The 10,551-nt window shown below is 55.9% G+C and overlaps 1 protein-coding gene across 1 annotated transcript in view; it reads left to right on the top strand.

The window, feature by feature from the left end:
• The first annotated feature begins 287 nt into the window (after window positions 1–287).
• The window catches only part of LOC115099028 (6-phosphofructo-2-kinase/fructose-2,6-bisphosphatase 3-like), a 10,659-nt gene continuing 395 nt past the window's right edge, over window positions 288–10,551 (top strand). The window contains 10 exon segments of the mRNA XM_029616280.1: window positions 288–655; window positions 7,150–7,275; window positions 7,512–7,608; window positions 7,829–7,895; window positions 8,772–8,846; window positions 9,338–9,394; window positions 10,065–10,189; window positions 10,287–10,322; window positions 10,324–10,447; window positions 10,450–10,494. Coding sequence (XP_029472140.1) covers window positions 631–655; window positions 7,150–7,275; window positions 7,512–7,608; window positions 7,829–7,895; window positions 8,772–8,846; window positions 9,338–9,394; window positions 10,065–10,189; window positions 10,287–10,322; window positions 10,324–10,447; window positions 10,450–10,494 — 777 coding nt within the window. The 5' untranslated portion in view covers window positions 288–630.

Below are 10,551 nucleotides of genomic sequence, written 5' to 3'. Positions count from 1 at the left end.
AACAATAAAAATGTCCGAGCGGTCAAAACTTTATTCCTGTCTAACAGGACTGACTACTCCCTAATGTTAAAATGATCCCCCATTACAGTTTAATATTAAACATCGGTTTGAACTAAAATCCATGAACTCCCCCTTATCGCTGAAAACTCTTCTGAAAGCAGGAATCGTACACCTTTTGTTTTTTTTCTTAAAATGATTCCCGTGCGGGTTCTTTGTATTAATATTGCGCACAGTCCTGGTGCGGTGTCTGCGGCGATTGGCCGCTGGGTGGCGGCAGTGGGATAAAGTCAGGCCCCGCCCCCACCCCCCGGCCGTGAGAAAAATCCCTCCAGGGCCCCGCCCACCGGCTGACGTCACAGCAGCCAGGTTGCCTTTTTGCCGGCCGGGGCGCCGAGAGCCGGCTTAGTGGGAGCCGAGAAGAGGAGAATCGTGCACGGCACTGGGGGAGCGGCGCAGCTTCCAGCCCTCCCGTGCATTTTCACCTCCGCTGTTCTTCATTACTGCTTTATTTTTCCTTCTCTGCCGGATTTTTTTGTTGCCTCCCTGCGGGTTTTTGCGAGGGTTTCCGCGCCGCAGCCATGCCGATGGAGCTGACCCAGAACCGCATCCAGAAGATCTGGCTCCCGAGGGATGAGCCCCGCGCTGCCCCGCACCTGTGAGTAAGGGCCGCCGAGCATCGGATACGGGCGGCCGTCGGTCCCGCCCAGACCGCCCCCCCCCCTCCGCATCGCCTGATTCCCCTTCAGTACCGCCTCTCCCCGCCCAGATCCCCCTCCGTCCGCGAGCACCAGGTCTCTCCCCTCCCATGCACGTTCTTCTCCCTCTGCACTTCGTTCTCTGCCCCCCTTTATGCCGGGCTTGGGGTATTTAGGCTGCTCCCTTCCCGGATTTCTTCCTCGCTCCAGGTGCCAGTGCCCTCCCTTTTCCCGATCCCTGGGCTCCAGGCTCTTTCTGGCATTCGGCGGAGCTGTGCCGGACGGGGTTGCCGAGTTGCGTCTGCACGCGGCTGTGCAGGGAGCCTTCTGTAATGGCCCCTGCTGGCTGGCATGACCCCCGGGCAGGTCCGCGGGGTGCCAGCATCTTGTGCCTAGCTCGGCTGTGCCACCTCTGGTTTGCTTTGGGCTGATGCTCCTGGCAGGAATTGGGAGGGAGCCTATTGCCTCGATCCAGGTTGTTGAGGTGAAAGTGAAATCAAAGTGATGTTAGCGGGCAGGGGCGGTTATCAAAGTCGTCATTGGCCTGCAGTCTTAATCTAGTGTCAATTTATTTACGGTCCAGGGCCATAAAGAGATTATGGGAGGGTTAATGCCCGATTGCTTTTGAGTGATGACTGCAGTAGAATACAAAGGAGAAACGTCGCAAGCATGTTCTCCGCTGCTGAAGAGGCGCACGGCGCTACCTCTCCTTTTCCCACTATGTTAAAGTGATGGAATCGGTGGCATTTAAAAAAAAAAAGTGTTTTTTTTTGGGGGGGGGGCGCGTCCTGTCACTTTAAGGCAGGGCTGCATCTTGTACACGACAAGCGGGATGGATGCTTGCGGGAGCCCACATTGTACCGAATGGCTTGGCTGCTTGCAGCAGCTTTGTGAAGAGCCCCCTCTAGCGGTGAGAGAGCTACATCCAGCAGCGCCTCCCTCTGGCCGCTTGGTGGCGCTGCGGCCTCCGGTCCTTGCACTTTCGTTTTATTATTATTATTATTATTATTTGAATAAGATGTGGAATACCAGGAAGGTTCCGGGGGCACACAGAGGATGCTGTCGTTGTAGCAATGGCAGGGAGGCTGCATCTCTGTCCCGGGGAGGGGGAGGCTGGAGAACAGATGGGGGGGGGGGGGTGGCGAGCCACTGACCTGGGAAACAGCCTGGAGGGGAAGGGGGCCACCCTCACCCCATTGCCCTGGAGGACTTCTGTCTGGGATAAACCCCAGAGGGCCTTTATTTAAGATTTCTGTGTGTTAATGTTTTAAAAAAAAAAGTGTAGAAGACGTTTCTTTTGAAAGGTGTTACTAGCAGCAGTGGCTTTCTGTTCCAGGCAGCGTTGCTAACAAGGGGATGGGAGAGGAGATTCCAGATGTGCAGCTGTAGCCAGCGGTTCCTTCTTGCTTCCAGCAGCTCTGAGAGATTTGCCTGCGGGGGGGGGGTCAGTGTCACCCTGCACCGGTGACCATGTTTCACCAGCTGAACATCTGGAAACTGGTGAACTTAGATTAAACTCTCCCGGTGAGGTCAAACACACTCTCGGCATTAATGTGTCTGCCTAATTCGTGATCACGCCTTCCCAGTGACTGCTTGTGATATTGTCGTCATTTGTCCGCACAATGAAGATACCTTTTATTGACACCCAGTGCGGATTGCACTAGTGAGTCGGTGCAGCCAACAAAAGCAGACAGCGATGCATTTGACCATTTTACTTTTTGTATGCCTTGAGGGAAAAAAGAGCAAAACCAGGAGTCTGGAGGAGCACACACACGTCCCTTCCCCCTCCCTCCCCCCCCCCCCTTCTTGTGGCATGATCAGAATAATTTACCACGTAACTGCAGTCTGCTCTCTCTCTGTAACGGCGAGCAGGGTTTACAGGGAAGCAGAATGCCACATCCAAGAGATTGGCTGGTGCCCGCCTTCCCAGTGGTCCATGAGGGTGGCGGAGAGATGCACGTTTCTCACGCCCCCACCTCTGCCGAGCACAGAGAGCCACCACTGGAAGGCGGTCCAGTCCCCGGGCGCACGCACACCCCCCCTCCTCCTTCCTCCATCCCATGATACAAATCCAGTTTTCCAGCGTCTGATTTTAGTAGGATTCAGCAGATCAGCCTAAGCACTTCCTGAGGTTTTGCAGTGGTTTCCCTGATCTCTTTCTGGCTTTAGAAATCCCTCTCTGGTGGTTTTCCTCTCTGGGGGTGACGCTTGGGTTTGTTTTTTTTTTCTTTCCCATATAAACAGCCAGACGAAGCTTGAAGTCGGCAGGTGGCTAAACAGAGCGGTATTGACAGCCAGCGATGGGAATAAAAAAAAACAATTTCCACGGGACGCTGGCGCGAGCCTGAATGCCCATGATGGGCTTCTCGCCCCCTTCTCTCCAATCAGAAGGAAAATCGTTTGTAAGAGAAGCAGATGTTTCCAGATGTGAGGAAACATTTAACAAGGTCGCAGTGACTAATCCTTAAAACAGAAGAAAAGCAGTGACAGTGTTAGGAGAAAACCTTTTTGTGCTCATTCAGTGGGCGACTAAAACACTCGCGTGGGAATTCTCTTGGGTCTTTTGTTTCAGAAATCGGGGGGAGAGAGAGCAGTGTTTAAATGCTCCCGCCGTCATGAATCTGCTCGTCGCGGCCGTACCACGCCTACTGTCATCCTAGGAGCCAGATGACGAGCAGAGTCGGGGGAAGGGGATTTTTAAAAGGGGCCATAGCCCCCTTTTACCATTTTATTTAAAAAAGAAAAAGTGGAAATGTAGTAGTTTTTTAAAAAAAATTTTTTTTTGTTTTTGGCGACAGAAAGAAAGGAGACCTGAGAATAAGATCAGGAGATGGAGTAAAACTTTGAAAAGAGACCGCAGCAGTTGAAGCATAGAAACCTGCCAGAAAAAGGCCGAGTGCCCCCCCCCCCCCCCCCCATAACTGCACAGTCCCTGCCACTCCCTCCCAGACCCCGGGACAAGCGCAGGGGATCCCAGTCCTTACTTCCCCCTGGGAGGCCGTTCCATGCACCCGCCACCCTCCTGTGCCTCGGCCGCCGCTGGGGCTGGACGGACCTTGGGTCTGGCCCCGGTGTGGCGCGTCACCTTTCGCCCTCTTCCCGTGACCCCCGGTTCCAGAGCCTCCTTTCCAGGCTGCAGATCTCGTTCAGTAGACGTTGATATTTCTGAGTTATTTAAATGTCTTTCTCCTATCCCAGCCCTCCCCTTTGGGGTGTACATGTTTAGATCTTTTAAGTCTGTCCCCCCATGTGCTTTACAGCGAAGGCCACTGACCACTTTAGTAGCCGCCCTCCGGACAGCGTCCGTCTCTGGTGCCGCACTGCGCGCGCCTCTCGCCCGTCCTTGATCACTGCCGACAAAGCGGGGGCCTGATGTCGCGGCTCTGATGGGGTTAATCTGTGGGGGGGGGGGGGGGAGAGGTTGGCCTTGCTGGTAGATCAGGTGCCGATGGTTACAGGTGGGGGAGGGGGTCCTCTTCGTAGAGAGCAGAGCTGTTCCGGCTCGTTAATTGCAGATCGAAGTCTTTTTTTTATCCAAAGGGGCTCTAAGAACTTGTTTCTGTGAGAGATCCCTCCCTTTCCTAGGACACTATCAATCGCCTCCTGCTTAGAGTGCACCCTGCTCCTCGCAGGTCTCCCAGCGACCCACCCCCCCTCTCCCCTACGGTCCGATAATTCAGCGGCACCGGTGGGGACGTACAGCCGCCTCGCCTCGTAGGTTTCCTGTCAGCTCCCGCAGCTTCTGCTCCCCTAATCCTCGCCTCGTAGGTTTCCTGTCGGCTCCCGCAGCCTCTGTCCCCTAATCCTCGCCCCGTAGGTTCCTGTCAGCTCCCGCAGCTTCTGCTCCCGTAATCCTCTCCATGTAGGTTTCCTGTCAGCTCCCGCAGCTTCTGCTCCCCTAATCCTCGCCCCGTAGGTTTCCTGTCGGCTCCCGCAGCCTCTGCTCCCCTAATCCTCTCCATGTAGGTTTCCTGTCAGCTCCCGCAGCTTCTGCTCCCCTAATCCTCGCCTCGTAGGTTTCCTGTCGGCTCCCGCAGCCTCTGCTCCCCTAATCCTCGCCCCGTAGGTTTCCTGTCAGCTCCCGCAGCTTCTGCTCCCCTAATCCTCTCCATGTAGGTTTCCGTCAGCTCCCGCAGCTTCTGCTCCCCTAACTCGCCTCGTAGGTTTCCTGTCGGCTCCCGCAGCCTCTGCTCCCCTAATCCTCGCCCCGTAGGTTTCCTGTCAGCTCCCGCAGCTTCTGCTCCCGTAATCCTCTCCATGTAGGTTTCCTGTCAGCTCCCGCAGCCTCTGCTCCTTAATCCTCGCCCCGTAGGTTTCCTGTCAGCTCCCGCAGCTTCTGCTCCCCTAATCCTCGCCCCGTAGGTTTCCTGTCAGCTCCCGCAGCTTCTGCTCCCCTAATCCTCTCCATGTAGGTTTCCTGTCAGCTCCCGCAGCTTCTGCTCCCCTAATCCTCGCCCCGTAGGTTTCCTGTCAGCTCCCGCAGTTTCTGCTCCCCTAATCCTCACCCCGTAGGTTTCCTGTCAGCTCCCGCAGCCTCTGCTCCCCTAATCCTCCCCATGTAGGTTTCCTGTCAGCTCCCGCAGCTTCTGCTCCCCTAATCCTCTCCATGTAGGTTTCCTGTCAGCTCCCGCAGCTTCTGCTCCCCTAATCCTCTCCATGTAGGTTTCCTGTCAGCTCCCGCAGCTTCTGCTCCCCTAATCCTCACCCCGTAGGTTTCCTGTCTGCTCCCGCAGCCTCTGCTCCCCTACTCCTCTCCATGTAGGTTTCCTGTCAGCTCCCGCAGCTCTGCTCCCCTAATCCCCTCCATGTAGGTTTCCTGTCAGCCCGCAGCTCTGCTCCCCTAATCCCCTCCATGTAGGTTTCCTGTCAGCTCCCGCAGCTCTGCTCCCCTAATCCCCTCCATGTAGGTTTCCTGTCGGCTCCCGCAGCTTCTGCTCCCCTAATCCTCTCCCTCTCTCCCCTGCACACTCCGCTTCTCTCCATTGCCGGCTCTTTCCGTCTTGTGCGCCTGGATCAGCCTTCCTGAGCTCCCTCTCTGGCCATGTTCAGATCCCCCACCTTGTTTGGGCTGCTTTTGCACCTTTAACGCTGGCTCTGTATGATCACAGCCTTGTGGATTTTGGCCATGGTTTGGTTTTTTCCCCTTCCTGTGATTTCCTGAAATATTGGTAAGCTCTACAGGGGAGGGGACTCTCTTGCATGCATCGCTATGTCTGATAGCGCTACAGAGATAAGATGCAGCGGGTGTGCGGCCCCCCCAGCCAGCCCCTCTGCCTTGATGTTTGCAGGTGTGGGGGGGGGGGGGGGAGAGGTCCCGCCGCGAGACACAGGCTCCTGGCGACCCTGGCTGGCCTCGTGGATTTCAGTCTCCGTTGCTCGCCATCAGTCGTAACTTAATCCACAATAAAAACAAAACTGCTGACTCACCTTACCTTGCGTTTAGATTTCTCTCCTGGTGTCCCCGAGATCCCAGGATCAAACGCTGCTGCGAATACCTGCTCCTGAATGTTACCAGGGTGGTCCTCGCGGGAGAGAGGGATCCTTCTCTATCGCAGGCCCCATCACCTGGAGCGCCCTCCCCGCGCACATCTGCCTCATAACGGACACGAAGGAATTAAAATAAGGGCACTAATAGCCCCTCTCTTCCAACGAGCCTTTCCTGATGAACGTTTTTCTAAACGACTTCCCCCTTCCTCCCCCAGTACCATTGCTTTTCCCTGCTCCCTTTCCAGCGCCTCTTCTCTGCTTCTCTCGCCTCTGGCTTCTTTAATGTTTTAGTTTACTACGTATTTATTTTTCATTTTTATGATTATTTTTATTTGAATTTACTTTAATTTTAATGGTATTTGTTTCTATTATTGATTTTATGTTATGTTTTATATTGGGAACCGTCCTGGGAGGGGGCGGTATGTGAGCACTTTAAATAAACGAAAGGAGTGAAATCTGGGTGTGTGGAGAACTGACGTCCAAACTAAGGTGGCGTTACCTGGATTTTTTTTTTTTGGGAGGGGGAGGATTCTGCAGTGGCTTTAACCCTGGGGTGCTGGGAGCCCTTCAGGACTCTGACTGGGGTAATCCGTGCCCTCCCTCGGACGTGACGCGTCTCGGATGTTCTCCGGCTTCTTGGGTGCCCTTCACGGGTGGGGGGTTGTAGATGCTTTCCCCCCCCCCAGCATTATTCACCTCTTTCGTGTGTGTGAGTCAGCATTTTCTGACTCGGATCGAATCGCGTGGCCGGCGAAGGTGTCGGGTGCCGCCGCTCCCTCAGAGAGCCAGGAATACCCGATGCAATGTACGCGGGGGGGGGGGGGTGGGATTCATGCCAGGCCAGTTTTTGAGGACGACCGTGCTTGCCCGGGAGGGGTTGGGTCGCTCCCGTCAGGTTTGGTGCCTGAAAGTAACTGTGCGTTTAACAATGATCTCGCGTTGACGGGTTCTCTCTCTCTCCCTTCAGCCTGCGGGCCGCAGCTCACCAACTCGCCCACCGTGATCGTCATGGTGGGCCTGCCCGCGCGCGGGAAGACGTACATCTCCAAGAAGCTGACGCGCTACCTCAACTGGGTCGGCGTGCCAACCAAAGGTGAGGCCACGGGCAGAGAGGGGAATTGAGCCCTTTAAAAAAAAAATTATTTTTTTTTTAAGCCGAACCAAACTGCTGGGACCTCCGTGTGACCTTGGGCAAGTCTCTTAGCCTCCCAGTGCCTCCGCGCCCAGTTGCTAGTAGCGAGATGCTTGCCCCCCCCCCCCCCCCCCCGTGAACGTGCCAGCTGTCTGCCACGTGGCGGCCTGTTCTAATTGCCCTCTTCTCCCTTGCAGTTTTCAACGTGGGGGAGTATCGCCGGGAGGCGGTGAGACACTACAGCTCCTACGACTTCTTCCGCCCGGACAACGAGGGGGCCATGAGAGTCAGAAAGTAAGCTCTTCCCGGAGCGACGGGGGTTAGAGACCGGCTGCCCAGCTTTCACTGATAGAGAGAGCGCAGGCTCCTCCGAACCCAGGCGCGCAGCCGTTCACGGCCTCGAGGTCCCGTGGCGCCGGGCGTCGGGCTGGCGCAGGCTTAAATCTTGAGTCTTGCAGGGCTCCCTTGCCAGGCTGACCCCCCCCCCGATCTCTCTCCTCTCTCTCCACTGCAGGCAATGTGCCTTAGCCGCCCTGAGAGACGTGAAGACCTACCTGACGGGGGAAGGCGGCCATATCGCGGTGAGTTCTGGGTCCCGCGCTGAGCGCGCGGGGCGGCTCGGGATGCGCAGCCCCCGCGGGCAGGGACCCGGTTTTTTAATGGCGCTGCTGCTCCTATCGATTGTTCTCGGAGGAAGAGAGCGTTGGTTTTACTACCTCGTGGCTTTACCAGGACACGGAACGCCCCTCCCTGGTCTCAAGCTATCGCCCCCCCGTGAGGTCTTGAACGAGTAGATGTGAATCAGTTATTTACACTTTCGAATAATAGAAGGACTAGGGGGCACTCCATGAAGTTAGCAAGTAGCACATTTAAGACTAATCGGAGAAAATTCTTTTTCACTCAACGCACAATAAAGCTCTGGAATTTGTTGCCAGAGGATGTGGTTAGTGCAGTTAGTGTAGCTGGGTTCAAAAAAGGTTTGGCTAAGTTCTTGGAGGAGAAGTCCATTAACGGCTATTAATCAAGTTTACTTAGGGAATAGCCACTGCTATTAATTGCATCAGTAGCATGGGATCTTCTTAGTGTTTCGGTACTTGCCTGGTTCTTATGGCCTGGTTTGGCCTCTGTTGGAAACAGGATGCTGGGCTTGATAGACCCTTGGTCTGTCCCAGCATGGCAATTTCTTATGTTCTTATGCTCGTGACTTCTCTCCTCCTCCAGGCCCTGATCGCAGCAGCCGAGAACCTTGCGTTCTGCTGGCAGATACTGGAAACGCTTTTTTTTTTTTTCTTTTAATCATGCCAGGGATAAAATTGCACCTCCCTCCCCCTGAAGTGGCTGGCAGTCTCTGTTGCTTTCTCGTTCCCTCTGCTTACGAGCTGTGTTCAGAAACCGGGCAGCACGTACCGCACCGGCCTGACTGAACGAGTTTGCTTTTTTTTTTTTTCTCCCTCAAGGTCTTTGATGCCACAAACACAACCAGGGAGAGGCGAGAAATGGTGGTTAACTTTGCCAAGGAGAACGGATTCAAGGTGAGTGAGATCCGTGCTGGCCGCCCCCCTTTGTGGTTTGCATTTCTATGGGGCTGGATTTACAGGCTGGGACCTGGTGGGGGCCATGGTGAGGTTTTTTTTTTTTTGTGTGAAACGAAACTTCCCTGCGCTTTTAACCCCAAAATGCTCTCCCCTCGAGCCCCCGCAACTCATGCACTGGTTGTGGGGCGCCCGGGCGGCCGCCTGACCCCGCGCGCTGGTCTTCGCTCTGACCTGGAGGGTCTGTACCCGTTTTTAACTTTTGAAATCGCAGCGCCCGGGGGAGCGCGGATCCGGGTGCGAACGCAGCTCCTTTCTGGCGAGTTTGTGCTGGAAGCGGCTGGGAGAACCCCCTGTCCGGCATCTGCTTTTCTTGGGGGAAGCCGTCGGCTCGCCGACAGATGGCGTCCCTCCAGGTTGGGAACCGCCGCTTCCCTCCCCCCTTAATCCTTGGAGGGGGAGGGGCCTCATGCTCTGCTTTTCCCTTGCAGGTGTTCTTCATCGAGTCCGTCTGCGATGACCCAAACGTGGTGGCCGCCAACATCATGGTAAGGCTTCCGCCGCCCCGGGTGGGGGGGGGGGGCTTCATGATGTGCTCTTTGGCTTCTCTGCCCTTCTTGCACTCAAGTTTCCCCTTTTTCGTTATCCACGGATAACTTTTCATTTCTCCTCACCCTACGATTAAAAAAAAAAAAAAAAAAAGGTTTTAAGTCTCCAGTCCAGTAGCGTTTGGCCCCTTAGAGCGGGCTCGCTGGGGGGGGGGGGGGAGGCAGTTAACGCCACGAGCACCTCCTCGCCCTCCACTGCCCCTCTTGCTGGTGCGGAGCGTCGTGGAGGCGCTCGGTGAGAGAGGAGAACCCCGAGTAAGGGAAGGTGTGCAGGGGAGGAGCAAGCGATAACTGGAGGGGAGGAGCAAGCGATAACTGAATCAAACGAGTGGGTGTTGGGGTGTTGCGTGCAACGATGTTGCCTCTTCTGGAGGCGTGGGCAGCAGGGCCGCTTCCACTGCCGCTGCATGAAATTCCCCCCCTCCCCCCCCCCCCCCCTTTTGTGGCGTACGCTTCCTGCCTTCGTTGCAAACGCATGGCTCCGAATGCAGCACGCTTCGTTTCGGACCTTGTTAAGCTGCCTGAATCTGTCTGAAAAAAAAACCCCATTAATCTCGCTGTACCTTCCGGATGGCGGAAGGGACTCAGTTCTGGCCCGGTTTGCTTGCAGGAGGTGAAGCTCTCTAGCCCGGACTACAGGGACTGCAGCTCCACCGACGCCATGGAAGACTTCCTGAAGAGGATCCAGTGCTACAAGTCCAGTTACCAACCCCTGGACCCGGACACTTACGACAAGTAATTGCACCCTCTTTCCGAATGACCCCTGACCTCGCGTGGTTTGTTTTTGCTTCCTCTGGACTGACTCCTCTCCTCCCCTCCCCTTCTCGCTTAGGGACCTGTCCTTGATCAAGGTGATAGACGTGGGCCGGCGTCCTGGTGAACCGGGTGCAGGATCACATCCAGAGCCGGATCGTGTACTACCTGATGAACATCCACGTGCAGCCGCGCACCATCTACCTGTGCCGCCACGGCGAGAGCGAGACCAACCTGGCGGGGGGAGGATCGGAGGGGACGCCGGGCTCTCCAACCGGGGCAAGAAGGTGGGGACGGCTCCGCTGGGGGGGGAGGGTGGAGGGGGGGGGGGTCCTGGCTTTCGC

The sequence above is a fragment of the Rhinatrema bivittatum genome, chromosome 9 (genome assembly GCF_901001135.1).
Source record: "Rhinatrema bivittatum chromosome 9, aRhiBiv1.1, whole genome shotgun sequence".
Taxonomy (NCBI): Eukaryota; Metazoa; Chordata; class Amphibia; order Gymnophiona; family Rhinatrematidae; genus Rhinatrema; species Rhinatrema bivittatum.
The sequence above is the reverse complement of the archived record's forward strand: the minus strand, read 5'-3'. Positions and strand labels throughout refer to the sequence as shown.